This window comes from Apus apus, chromosome 3, assembly GCF_020740795.1.
Source record: "Apus apus isolate bApuApu2 chromosome 3, bApuApu2.pri.cur, whole genome shotgun sequence".
NCBI classification, from domain to species: domain Eukaryota; kingdom Metazoa; phylum Chordata; class Aves; order Apodiformes; family Apodidae; genus Apus; species Apus apus.
This window is the reverse complement of record NC_067284.1, coordinates 69,730,316-69,745,071: the sequence shown is the minus strand read 5'-3', so window position 1 is coordinate 69,745,071 and position 14,756 is coordinate 69,730,316. Positions and strand designations below refer to the sequence as shown.

The following is a 14,756-nucleotide window of genomic DNA, read 5'->3' as shown; positions in this document are numbered from 1 at the left end:
GTTAAGATTTCCTACACAAAAATGCAAACTTTTATCACACACAATTCACTATTGCTTCATAGGTATTTTGCTATTGCCTATTATGTACACTCCAGACAATGAAGTCAGTTTTGTCCTTTAGAAGAAGATGCAGATGAATATCCAAAGGAAAAGTTTTCAGTTTGTATTGGAAATACATTTGCCTGTTTTGTCCTTTACCGAGAACGTATTTTGGAAACTACACACTACAGAAATGCTCTCCATTTATTAATTCTTTTTAGAACCCTGCTGTAAGCAGCCCAACAACATGGTATACCTCCTAAGTTTATTTGTGCCTTACTAGACTACAGGAAGCTCTGCTGACAGTCATGCAGCAGAAAAAGTAAAACGTTTGCTATGTTTTTTTTAAAGCATAATTTCAATTTTCATAAAAAGTAGGTACCTTTTTGCAGCAGATGAAAGAGTTTCTTTTCTGGCAACAGAAACAGAGGAACTGTGGCTTGTTTTCCTGCTTCCTGTACTCCCGTTAGTAATACAAGACATCGAGATAGCTTCTCGGAGGGTTGGCTGACCTGGAAAAATTAATATTGAAAAACAAAGTTTTACAGCTGTACCCAAAGACCTACCTGAGAAATTAAAAGCTTTCAGATGTGGACTTGGTATCAGCTCCAGCATTCAGGACAATCATCTAGCCTGTATCCAGTGACATACATTAATGAAGCCTTAACCTAGACAGCAGACAACAGGAGACCTGGGACAATGAGAGGCAACACCACGCTATGACAGAGGTCAGTTTCTCTACTGACATGCTGCCAGTAAATATTGTAATTCAGCAGCATGCCACATCTCTTTCCAGTTGTGATCCACAGGGAGCATTACAGATTACATATGGCAAGCCTTGAGAAGCTGGTAGCTCCAACAGCTGTGGGACAGCAGATCCAATTAATTCAACTCTTGTTGTTCAAAATCACCACAGCTCAGATAATATCACACAAAGTTTGTTGCTTTAGATTTGTTTTTTACTAAAGTTCAAAGAAGTTGCAGACAGAAGCCCTCTCTATACTGAATTATTAAGTTATTTAATGGTTATGATTTTAAGGACTCAAAATTCAAGTTTTCTGCTTATTTTCAGCTGCTCCTTCCATCTTAAAATGGTAGCAACCTTTGAGTATATGCACTATGTTACAGTATGAAGTTTCCAATCGTTTACTCTGTAGAACATCTGCCACATCCTGTGAACATTACAGATTCCCTCTGGGGATGAATTAAGACTGTATATGTGAAGAAGGCTGTTGTCTGTCAGATGCCCACTTCACTCATTGCAGAAGTTTGAAACTATGCAGTGAATGTGGGAGGGGACTGCAAAGAAGATGCATTGGGTGGGGGGAGCAAAGGCTCTTCTATTTAAAGAGCTGAATGTTAGCTGAGCAATCGGCTCCCAGACCTGCCTCTGTGCCACAGACCATCAGTGAAATGCAATGCATTCTATTCAAACCTGACATGTCACCATTTCCCACTAATTATGTCTCCTTTTTCACATGCCAGTTTACTTCTAAGGTCTTATTTTGCCCTCTCCTCCCCCCAAAATGTTAAACTTGTGGTTTTACCCTTTGAAGCACTACATGCCCTGTAAAAAGTCCCTGGGCTAATTTCACATTAAGCATCAAAAAAAAAAAAAAAAAAAAAAATCAGCAGTCGCTTTTGACCCCATCTCTGTGCCACATCCCCATTTCAAAAACAGCAAATTGGTACTGCATCTCACGCAGTTGTGATGTCCACTCTGACTTCAGAAACAAGCATGAAGGACACCACTGACAGGAAAACAACAGGTCGGGGCTCATGGCAGGCTTGGAATAGTGTGAGATAGATAAGACAAGAGGCCACACACTGAAGATAAAAGTGAGGAGTAAAAAACCAGCTGGGGAGAACCGACTGCTCTGTACACTGAAGACACATTCACACAGATGCATTATTTGAACAATACCAGCATCTGGTCCATTTGCCAGATTGCAGCTCTATCAGGCAGGCTGAGAGGCAAATTAATTCTTATTTTAAACAAGCACTTTACATACAAGAGATACTCATAAAAGGAATATTAGATTTCAGAACCATTTGGATGAATGCAGAAATAGGCTTCCCTGTACTAACCATATAGTGCTTCAAATGCACCAAAGCAGCCCAAGACTACATCTGAAGTTCAGATCAGGAAAGCCAGAAGGAGCATGCAGAATATCCCAGGCAGAAATGAGAATAAAGGAAATGTGACATAAGACACACTCAAATACAGAAACACTGCAAAGATCATTGTTCTTTCTAAATAAATAAATAAACTTAAGAGTGATTACTTCCAACAGTATTTCTTAAGAGACCGGTTTATTTGCAACATACAGATTGGAATAAAGATGTTATTTTAAAAGTTAATATACTGTACAAAACCTCTACAGCTCAAGAGATTTTTACCCCCCTGCTTAACTTAGATTCAAGAACAAAAGCACATCAGCTTAATAGGCACTTTCAGTATTAAAGCCTAAATAAATGAGCTTCTTTTATTTTCAGTGACAAAGTAAATCATCTCCTTTGTGGAGATGCATAATATCAAGGCCTGTGATTCACTCTTGAACTGCATATGACCTGCACATCTCTGTCTCTTCATCATAGTAGATAATGCCTCTCCAACCAGCACTAGGCTGGCTTTCCAGAAACATGAATCAGGAGACATAACAGCAGCAATTCTCAGTACAGTGGGGAAAGCATTCAGCGGAAAGTGTAAAGAATAGGGGTAATACAGACAAGGTGCAGGAACTTCCTAAGATGGGGAGCAAAAAATTGCTCAGTTTCCTCAAGCAAGGGGCACATTGCTATTTTGTTAACTGATGACATCTAGAATAATTCCCTCTACTCGGTACAAAAGGTGTTAGTTTCTACTTACTTTGTCCAAAGATAAAACTGTTTACAAATAATAATGTACATCAATGAATACTCCTGACAGCAATGTGCATTCCTCTGCATAATGATGAATGCAATAATAATAATAATAATAAAAAGGATCAATATGGCAGTTTTTTGGTTTTTTTAACAGTAAAGTGGATGATGATGGCAGATCTGCAAGACTAGTAATCTTAACAAGTACCATATAAAACTACGTTTGAGATGAAGATTTTTGAATCAAAGTAGAAACAATTTTTGTAAAATTACTAACATTTTACACATAATCCAGGTCTCTTATCTCATCAATATCTAGGAAAAACTTGATTGGCAGATTTTTTTTCAAGTATCAAAAAATATATCATGCTTTCTTACATGTTAGAACAAAATCTTGGTCAGTCACACAGTTCAGTGTGCCACACTCGAAGTGCAATAAAATGTAAAAAATTACAAAATTTAAAACCTCCAAAGCCAACACCTCTAAGAAACAAGGCACCTTCCAGATACGCTCTATATATTTCATTTTAATTAGATATTCATAAGTGACCTTTAGAAAACTACTTTTAAGGGGGAAAAAAAAAAATATTAAAAATTCAAGTAACCATCATCAATTATATATAAAGGCAATGTATTTACATTTTAAGCTGTAACAAGCAAGGGTAATTTTAAGCCCTGTGCACATCCCAAGCAGCAGAGCAATGAAGCCTGGTAGTCTATGGGGTCATAGGTGCACAACTGGGATCTTCCCAGCTGGGTGAGAAGCACAGGGAAGCCAACCCACCGGTCCAAACCACACCGCTCCCTTCATTTCTTTTAACTAGGGCATCATTACGGTCAAAAGAAGTAAAAAATTAACAACACTATAACCTTCTTCAGTGCAGAGACAGTCCTTCATAGCTGTTAAGCAACTTTGGAGACCTAGGAAATAACAAAACAGCACAGGAGAAAACAAATTCCAGATCAATAGACTAAAACATTTGAGTTCTCCCAGCACTTGAATTGCAGTTCTCTGCCAATATCACGTCATACGTCACCTGCTAGCACAAACAGTCTGAAATATTTCAGATTGAACAGCACACAGCTTTATCTGTTAGTTCAGAACAAAAGCCAGACATAAACTGCACGTAAAATGAAAGCCAGTGTATGGTGACCAGGATTAAAGACAAATTGTCAGAGATCAAAGTCGTAAAAAATGTTTTTTATGGATAACACATTTATTTCTGTTCTGATAATTTTCATAGAATGGTATCTGTTGAGTTCAAAAGAATCATTTCATTAACATCTGTCAAGTATACAAGTGTGTGAATGAAAGATAACTAGGATTAGAAAAAACAGACCACAATAAACCAAGAATATATTTCCAACTCTTTATCAGCCTTGATTAGCTAACTGGGGAAGAACTAAAGCCAAGCTGTTAGACAGTGGTAAATTTTGAAAATGTGTGTCCTGAGATAACATGATTGTTTTTCTTTCTAAACATACAGGTAAGGTATTACAGCTGAGGATCATCAAGTAATTAACTTATTTTTCCCAAAGTCAAAAGTTAGTTTTAAATGTTAAAATACAGTTTATTATATTATTGTGTTAACTGGAACAATAACTTACTCAGTATTTTTTTATTTGCTGACATCATGACAGATAAATGGCGTTTTTCCTGAAGAAAAAACAAACCCTTCTCTTCTTCAAGCAGTTTCAATCTAAAGTAAGTAGCTGCAGCTACATTAAAAAACATATCTAGACTCTTTTTTCAAGTGGATTTGAAACAAAAAGGACAATTTTTTTTTTCTTACTAGAAGGCATACAAAATCTAAGTCCCTCAACAACCTTAGAATACTTTATTTTCATCAAAACTTGACAAAGATTTCTATATTTCGAATATATTACATGCCTAGAAGTATTGTGCAAAGGAAAAACTGCATTGAGACAGAAACTAAATTCAGTATTCTTATTTAAAATGCATACAATGTGTGTTCAACCACACTGTTAAGTTACCAGAGAACCCACACAGGTAAGCCACAGAAAAACAGACTGAAATAGTTATAAGTGTACCAGAACATGAGATTTTATCTGCACTTCCTTCCTAAAATAAAGACATCAAAAACAAACTAGAAGTTATGACAAATCCTAAACTTGCATGTTATAATAAACTGTACCAAAGCAATTAACTGAAGTCACTGCTCTGCTTTCAAAGTTTCAAAGGCTGTCAAGTCCCTCAGCTCACAGAAGATGCTGGCAACAAAACAGCTTGGGAGCACTAACTCTTTAAGTGAGTACTGTATTCTGAAGCTTACAGGGAAAAAAATTATTCAGCATTTTGTATTATTCAACTACTTCTCTTACGTAGTAAGAGTCAAATTCTGAATGAGACTTCTTCAGCAGAAAAAAAATAACAGATTTGTTTCAGTTGGAAAAGACCTTGAACATCAAGTCCAACCATTAACTCGGCACTGCCTAGTCCACTGCTAAACCATGTCCTTAAGCACCATATCTACATGTCTTTTAAACACCTTCAGGAACGGTGACTTGACCATCCTTGGGCAGACTGTTCCAGAGCTTGACAACCCTTTTGGTCAAAGTTTTTTTTTTTCTACTATCCAATCTAAATCTCCCCTGGCACAACATGAGGTCAGTTCCTCTTATTCTATCACTTGTTACTTGGGAGAAGAGACCAACCCCCACTTTGCTACAACTCCTTTCAGGTAGTTGTAGAGAGTAATATGTTCTCCCATCAGCCTTCTTCTATCCAGACCAAACAACTTCGCTTTCCTCAATAACAACTTGTAAGACTTGTGCTGTAGACCCTTCACCAACTTCTTTGCCCTTCTCTGGACATGCTCCAGCACCTTGATGTATTTCTTGTAGAGAGAGGCCCAAAACTGAACACAGTATTTGAGGTATGGCTTCACCAGTACTGAGTACAATGGGATGTTCACTGTCCTAGTCCTCCTACATTGCTTTCTCTCTGCTCTATTATATTTTCAACAGACATCTGATAAGTTTAAGTGCCTCACAAGAACAAGGGCTAGCAACCATGAGATTTCTCCAAGCTGCTTAAAGAATATTTCATCTGCCACTTCATACCAGTTGGGTGGTCTAAAGCAGATTCCCACTATGATATCCACCTTGTTGGTCCTCCCCCTGATTCTTCCCCATAAACACTCAACCCTACTGTCACCATCATTAAGTCCTAGACAATCGAAACACACCCTATCATACAGGGTCACCCTACCACCTCTGCTCCCTTACTTATCCCTCCTGAAGAGTTTACAGCCATCCATTGCAGCATGCCAGTTGTGCGAGTTCTGTTTCCGTGATGGCAACTACAGCATAGTTTTCTGTTGCAAGTGGCCTATGCTGTATGTACTTCAGTTGTGCTATTGATCCCACCACCTTTTTGGCAGGAGAAGCCCCAATTCCTACATGACGATTCTCAGCCACTTCTGTGGTTTCTAACCCATCAGTAACCCCTGTGTCTTTCCTGCCACAAGGATCTCCATCCCCTACATCCAACTGAGACAGCTGACCAAAGGACCTTGCTAGCACACCAAGCCTCAGAAAACGGCATGGTGCCCTCAGGCTTATCTCTAGTGAGCCTGCTTTTAACCCTTTCCCTCTTCAAATTTAATTTAAAGCTCTTTAATGGGCCCTGCTAACTCCTGTGCAAAGGCCCTTTTGCTCCTTTGACATAGTTCCCCCGTCTGTTACCAGGAGGTCTCATGTCATGTAAACCAACCCATGATCAAAACCCCCAACTTTCTGCTGGTGACACTAGGCTCAGAGCTAGGTATCAATCTGCTGACTCTTCCTGTTCCTTCCCTCATCATTCCCTGCAACTGAAGGGATAGAGAACACCACTTGTGCTCCTGATCCCTTAACCAGTCCTCCCAAGGCCCTTGACGGCCCTCAGACTTCTTGTTGCAACTTCATTGATCCTTATCTGAAAAGTCAATATTAGATTGTAACCTGAGGGCCATAGCAGGGTAGGAAGCTCTCTCTTCACATCTTTAACACAGACCCCACAGCGGTCTAAGAAGTGGATCTGGCCAGCCTACTGGGCCTTCTGTTCCCTTCAGAAGGGAGTGTCCTGTAACAAGGACTTATCTTTTTTTTTTTTCTTTATGAAAGTGGTTCTGATGCAGGCCATAGGCCAACTTAACCTTGGTGACACCTCCAAGCTGGATGAGCTTCAGCAACCTTCCTGCCTGCCCTTCCACGTAAACTGCTGCACCATGCCATTGCCTACACAACATCCCGTTTGCCCACTGTTTCATGGTGCTCCAGAGCCGCTGAGTTCAACTCATTCTCTTCTATCACATGCATAAGTGTTACAGGTCAGGGTGAGGTACTGGTTCTAAAATAATTACCAATATAAATCAGGAAAAAACCACTCCATTCACTACCTAAGAGTTATACTTCATCTTATTTAATAATCCAATTTTAGGACAAAATTAAGTTTTGCAGATTTTCTTATCCTTACAACAAATATATCTAGCTTAAGAAAATTTAAATGCTTTTAATACATTTTTCCCTTCAAGCCAAATTTCACAAATCTCAACTGACAACTGGCTATTAAACATATATTATTTGCTATTTCTTATTAAAAGGAAAAGAACTATCTAAATAGAGGCATGTTAATATGCAAGTTTGAGAAAATATAGCTAATGCATCAACATCTTGAGATGCAATTGAATCTCTCCCAATAGCTAATCAACTTCAAGATTAAGAATAAGTATTTATTTAGTGATTTCCTAGAATTTTTTTTTTATGGCTAGAGTTTTAACCTGTCAAAACATACATTTACAACTATAACTGATCCTCCTAGAGACATAAAACTATTTTTTCAGGTCTTATATTCTCAAGAGTTGTGGGGAGCCTTGCCCTTGATCTGATGTTTGGCTCTCTGGGCACACATTTTAAATCCTACTACCCAGGGAAAAAAAAGGAAGACTCCTTTAGCATGGGACAGCCAGTTACTTATTCAAACCACAGGGCCCTTTTCCTCCTTCTCTACTATCATATTATTTTTCTATACTTTCCCACAGGCACCTTCTACTTCCTCAACCAATTGTGCAACGAGCTACATCTAAGCAGAGGAAATAAAACTTCAATTCTGGTGTTCTGAAACAATTTGATATACTCTAGCAAACAGTGATGAAAGCTCCTCAAGTGCTCTAAACAACAAGCCAGCTTTCATTTGAAAAAGTTAGTGGCACTATTTAACTCTTGAAATACTGTAATTTTTAGTTTTAGAAGCAACATGAAGAATACCAGAGTACTGCTCAGGAGAATTTACCCACAGTACCAAAATAAAGCACACCAGTGCACAAAACACAGCCAAAACTGTAAGAAGCATGTGGAAAAAGAATAAGGATACTTATCACCACAGCTGAAGAACTCTCATCTACAATGCTCTGAATATCTTCTTCAATGAACAAAATTATCAGGTTACACAAGTAAAAAAGTACATCCTTCTTCTCTTCTCTTTCCTTAAACTTAGTTCAACTGGTTACAGTCTCTTAAGTGCCCTCTAGATCCAAATTCTTTGAATAAAGGGAAATATGTTAAGATCAAGAATAGTAAGTTCAACAGAAGAAAAAAAAAATAGATTAAAGAAGAGAAGATCGGGGAAAAATGGGGAAGAAATGCAGAAAAATTAATTTCAATGCAGAAAAAACAGATGGCACTAGACCCAGTGCCTGGAAAACCCATTAAGACCTCAAGAGTATCATTATTTGCTGTGAGAGCATACAGCCTGCAGATTCAACTGGACTATTCCCATGAGTAAAATGACACACGTACATGCTTGCCAGGTTAATTACATGGATAAGATACTATATCCTACCTCTACCATAAGCATTTTCCTACCTATGCTTCTATTTTCTGTTCCTTTAGTAGTTACTGATTAGACAAGAAATACGTACCCAGTTATTAAAACAATTCTGCACATTAAAATATGCAAAGAATAAAACAAAAAATGTGAGTCCATCTTACGGTTTCATTAATGAAGCTTGCCAAACATACAGTCAATTTTCATCAATACAAAATTACATAATGTTACTGAAATGAAACCACTGTTAAGATAAGGTAAAATTTTTATCTGTAGTGCCCTGCTTACATTAGTGTAACGAGATGGAATATAATGCAAGATACTACTTAGCATTTTTCTAACTGAAGAGACCTTGAGGAGGCACTCTATTTCACAGCAGCAAAGGGAGCAGGAAAGCAAGGAAAACTTTCCAGGTTCCTATTGCAAAAACCCACTGCACAAATAATAATAAAAAAAAAATAATAAAAAGTCTGCATTTCCAATACATAGTCATAGCTGCCTTTGCAGATACCCAAGATCACTGCTTAAAAGTAAAATAAACACGTCTTGCTCTGCCAGCCTGCACTGTCATGGGAGACCCTCTCTGCAAACTGCCACCCACTGCTTTAATTTCACTTTGTGAGCTGAATTAGCATACAGGTTATTTGATACCAATTCTTCTCCAGGCAACAGGAACTGTTCCTCCAAAGTTTTAACCTGTGACAAGCCTCCTCATTACTTCTGAGTCCAGAAAAAGGACATGAACTTTTTGCTTCTCTACAGAAAGACATCAGATGTACTTTCTGGTAGATGGCCACTTTTTTTCAGGCAAGAGCTCATACTCCAGTGGTATGATTAGTCTGAGATATTTTACTGGTGCCATTGTGTGCCACAAACTTGTCTCCACACCCAGAGGCTGAGGGATGAATTCTCCTGTTACACACATTTTGACACTCTGGAAGATTTTAATAGGTTTACCAGGCACCAGCTGTGAGCCAATCTATCTTGCTGGCAGCCACAAGTACCAGACTGCTTTATGCTTTCCTTTTCTTCAGTGTCCAGGTAATCTTTGGTTTTGGAACTTCTTGTGAATGTTAACAACATCAATCATGCATCAAGAGAAGAGACATGTGGCAACAAGAACACACAGCTGCCAAAAGCAAAGAACTTCCCACCAAAGCAATTATTCTTACCAAGCCATCTATTAAAAAAAGGAGAGAAAGGATGAGAGAAAGAATGGAAAAAGACAATCCACAAACACATGCTCACACTACAATCCCCTCCAAACCTGTAGCTGCTGGGGACCTGTTCCCAAATAAAGCCCTTTCACATTTCTAAGAATCCTCAACACTATCTTTGGACCTAGTAATTTCTGCTTTGCAGAGGTATCCTTAGCTTTGCGCAGAGATGGAGAAGTACTATTGTAGCCTTTTTATTTTGAGAAGATTGTCTCTAGAATACCTTTGTACTGAGAAACACTAAAGAGGAAAAAATAAGCCACTTTTTTAGTCTGCTTTTCACTGAAATATCAGACAAGTGCTAACTGTGTTGCAATCCCTACTGGAGATAAGAACAGAAATGTAGGAAAAAAGAAAACTAAAGACTACCAAAAAATATAGCTATGTTTGATTCAATCTGTCAATCTAAAATAAAGAGACAAAAAAAGCCAACCAACAAAACACAACACAAACAAACAGACCTAACTCACCAGATATGCAAGGCAGACAAACTAACACAATGGACACAGATCTCTCTGTTTTTGCACCAAGTTGGGCCACCAACTTCAGAATGAGAAAAATCAGTAAAAAAGACTGGGATTTGTGCCGTTCAGAACAATTTACAGACTGTTCACAACAATTATTTTTAGCCTATGAAAAACTGTTTTTCAAAGACACTGCTGAGAAAAGAAGAGAAATTGAGAGGTTTTAGAAAGCTCATTTCAGCAGCAAGTGGGAAAAACTCCTTCAATATAGGGTGGATATTGACTCCTACTCAGATTAAAGTTTGACAGAAAGACTCAAGATGGCTTTTTCTGGTACTAAGATTCTTTTAAGTTCAGTTTATTTTAAAAGTATTTCTCTCACTGTGTTGCTATACTTCAAATGAAACCCATCTCTTTCAATGTATTCAGAAATATATTTACAACTATTCTCTTATATTGATGTCAGCACATATTTAACAGTCACTGCAGAGACAAATACTGTGAACTAAAGCCTCAGCATCTTTTTTTTTAAAAAAAAACCCCAAACTACCTACAATATTTGCCACAAAACTTAAATTACTGTAAGGCAGAAGTCCAGATTCTTGACAAGATCACAAACACCAAAAAGATTTTAAGTACAATAACCTTCACAGCAACCATGACTTGACTAACAAGAGCCCGTTATGCAGCTGTAAAATACTTCGAAGAAAAATTAACAATTACTCGAGCATTATCTTTGTATGACAATTCAGATCTTCTGCCAATCCTACACATTCATGGAAGTAATACATTCTTTGTTAAAACATACGAAGAGTTCTTTATGTCTTGAATTAACTTAAAATACAGAAATCAAAAGTAGAACCTAAGGCATTTCAAAATGCTATGTACAAACTTGTTTTAAAGCATTTAATACTGACGTCTAAGTTTAAATCAGTATCAATCTCAACCTCATTCTTAAAGTCTAATTTTAGACTTCTTCTGTGACATCTTTATACAATTTAAATGCAGCTAATTTCATGATGAACAGTAAAGTTAATGTGTTGCCTGGTGGTGTTGGGTAACTGAACACAATGGGGACACATCCACTACAAATTAAATACAGTGCAAATTAGTCATAACTCATTTAAGTCCAAGGTGTTAGCTCATACATACATGTCTCTGCCACAGCTCCCACCTGTCTCTTCACAGTTACATGCTCTTGTCATTAATCGGTAGAGATGTAACAGCACAAAGCTGAACATATTCAGACGTTACACACACACACCCTCAGTTAATTTATTTTTCACTGAACAAATTCACCTGGAGAACTCACTATACCCCAAGATCCTCAAGGTCCCAGTAAGGAGGTGGCTCCAAGGCCTTTTGCAAAAGACAGTAAATTTGCCCTGCCTGTCCATGGAGTTTGCTGGGTATTAGCTCCAAGCCAAAGGTATTCAGCAATGTTTGTGTACATACCAGCTCCTGTGCATTTAAATTGGAAGAACAAAGTCCTATGTTGCACGCATTTTGCCAAGAGCTTTCCTACCTGGATGTTTTCTTTTTGTCATAATAGCAGACAACAAAGATTGATTTAGTCAAAATACTTGCTCGAGTTCTATTCACACAGAGTTAGAGAAGGAAGTTTCCACCTTGGTGAGACCAGAGATGGATACTGGGTAGATAAAAGCTGCATTTATAAGCAGGGATGACAACAGTCTACCATTTTGCAAAGAATAGAGAATGGCAGGATTCAGAGCCCAAGCCAATTAAGCATCATGACTTCCTTCCATCTGGCAGAGATACTGCAAAAAACCGTAAATAAGGATTTGATCTCTCTGCCACATCTAAAATAATTCAAACTTTCAGCATTTTCAGCTTTTGCATTTTCAGCTGGTATAATGCAGCCACTCAAACAAAAACAGGCTGTGATCTGTCAATCCAGTGTTATACTGGCATTGGTGTCATGGGTGTACTTCAAGTCTGAAATACAGGAATTGAGCCCAGAGAACACTGCACACTGCGTGGTTTGGTGGGAATACATGCATTTATGGTGAATTAGAACTGTGAATTACCTGAAATACGACCTAACCTTTTATTTAATCACGGGCTTGATATATACCACAAATACACATGGCCATTGTTCTCTCTGAATACAGAATTTCAAATTGGAGTAAATTCAAATAACAATTCAAATAGTTTTTTGGAATTAAAATGTTCCCAGGAAAAAAATAAATTAAACATTAGTGTAAATAACATATAGTTTCACATTTAAACAGTCTTATATATTTCAAAGTTGCAATGTAAAATTCACTAGCCTCTAGCCAAGGATACTGCTGAGTGGATACCTGGCCACTTCTTAAAAGAAAGCTACTGGTGGCAAGTTATGTCTGTAGATGAATATAAATTAATTATATTCAGAAAACCTCCTTATTTGGTGGCAATTTGTTTTGTTTTGTTTTTAATTTAGGAGTAGGGGGAAATGTAGCCTCTAATATGTCCCTTCAGTTGACTAGCTTCTATGTGAAGTCAAAGCTGAGACTCAGAGCTGCCCATAAGCCCCAGACCACCAGTGGCAGGTTAAAGTCTGCAGCTGTAAAGCATTTTACCACTCAAATAAAACCAGGAACCTTTTAACAAGAAGTAAGGTGTATTTTTAGGGATGCAAAGTACATAAAAATATTAGCAAACATAAAAATTAATAAGCATATTTGAGATCTCTATTAGCCATGGACTATAAGGCCACTCTTAAAACACCACCCCAGCTTTTCCAAATGAGAAGAAAAGGGAAAAAAGTGGTGATCAGTGGAGAACATCTGAAATTACAGCAATCTGACTCTTTCTAGAGTCTACCAAATATGGGCTTACCTTTACTTGGTGCTGATTTTCGCACAGAAGCTACATGGTCTTCAGAGATAGCAAGACGCCTGAGCACATCAGCCAACGCTGCTTTTAGCACAGTGATTTCATCTTCTTGCTGCTGCACTCTCAGCTCCAGGGCTGAAAGACGGTCCTGGACATCAGACGTGCTTGCAGCTGAGATGCTGTCATCTGCACAGCGGGAAAAGAGAGTAGAAAGAAGCATTTAACTGTTTCGTTCTAAACTAAAAGCCATAGAAGCATGAGTATGTCTGTCCCATCATTTTGAAATACTGAAGACATTCTAACACATTCAGGCAAAGAAGGAATGGATATTATGTTAAACGTATCAAATTCATGCTTCAAGACAGAAACGTTACTAATCATTAGCTTTGACAGAAGGCTTAAGGAGGTAGCCCTATTAAAATCAGAAGAGGAAATGTGTTTTTTGTTAAAATAGTGTAGAAAGCAAAACATGCTTACTGGTAGAAGGAAGACTGAAATTTAAGTTTATCTAAATAGCCAAGTTAATTAACAAAAAAGGTATAAACTGCTGACCAGATTTGCAATATATTATTTTGGAACTGCTGAAGAATTTTAAATGTGATCCTTAATTTTAAAGGAAAATGTAAAGCAAAAAATAAATAAATCTGCAGTTGAACATATGAGTTTTGCTACTTATGACCTAATTACATCAAGTGGCAATCTGAATTTAAATAGTCTAGATCAGAGCTCTTCATTCCAATTCCAATAACTTTTTTCATATCAGCACCCTGCATGCATCAACAAAATATATGACATTATAACATTTGGCCTGAAGTGAACAGAAAATAAATATGCTACAAAAAGGTTTCAAAAATCTGTTTGGCCACACAGAGATAGATCAGCACTGAAGGCATAAACGAGCCAAATCTATTCTTCAGTGGTAAAAAGGAAATTACAGCTTCTGCTTACTCTTTGCCTTTTACAGTTCTTTGCATTACTCCTGCCAAGCCAAAATAACACAACAGATTTTGGTGTTTGGCTGTTCCAACAAATCACAGACCAAACACTAAAAAAGCCCCGCAAAAGCCCATGTTGCTCAAAAACAAGGTACTGAATTCCTTGTCAATCCTGGTTTAGGCCTCCTGAAAACTCAGGAAGAAACTTCTACTACAGGTTTACAAAATTTACCTGTATTATACAAACACACAGTATGAGTCCATATTCTATGAAATACATAAAACCAGCAAATCTACACATAAGGGTAAATAGCTGATATTATTACTTCTATTATATACAATCTAAACTTTAGAACACTAGCCTTATGAAAACATACCAAGGAAAAAAAGGGTAATACAAGCCACAATCCTAAACCAGTATTTTTCACTTCAAAAAGCCCTAATCTTTGAAGTACTTGCATAAGGGCACTTTCAAAATACACCTTAGCAGCAAAAGAAGCACTGGGCCAAATCTCTTAAACGAACTAAATATGAAGAAATAAAGGAGCTGATTGCCAACTTCCATTCA

General features: G+C 37.6%; 1 protein-coding gene across 4 annotated transcripts in view; it reads right to left on the bottom strand.

Moving 5' to 3' along the window:
- Window positions 1-14,756, bottom strand: part of EML4 (EMAP like 4) — a 162,776-nt gene that overhangs the window by 60,411 nt on the left and 87,609 nt on the right. For all 4 annotated transcript variants that reach the window (XM_051615928.1, XM_051615929.1, XM_051615930.1 and 1 more), the window contains exons 2-3: window positions 13,257-13,439; window positions 422-551 (exon numbers count right to left, since the gene is read on the bottom strand). In XM_051615928.1, coding sequence (XP_051471888.1) covers window positions 422-551; window positions 13,257-13,439 — 313 coding nt within the window. The remainder of the gene's footprint in view (window positions 1-421; window positions 552-13,256; window positions 13,440-14,756) is intronic.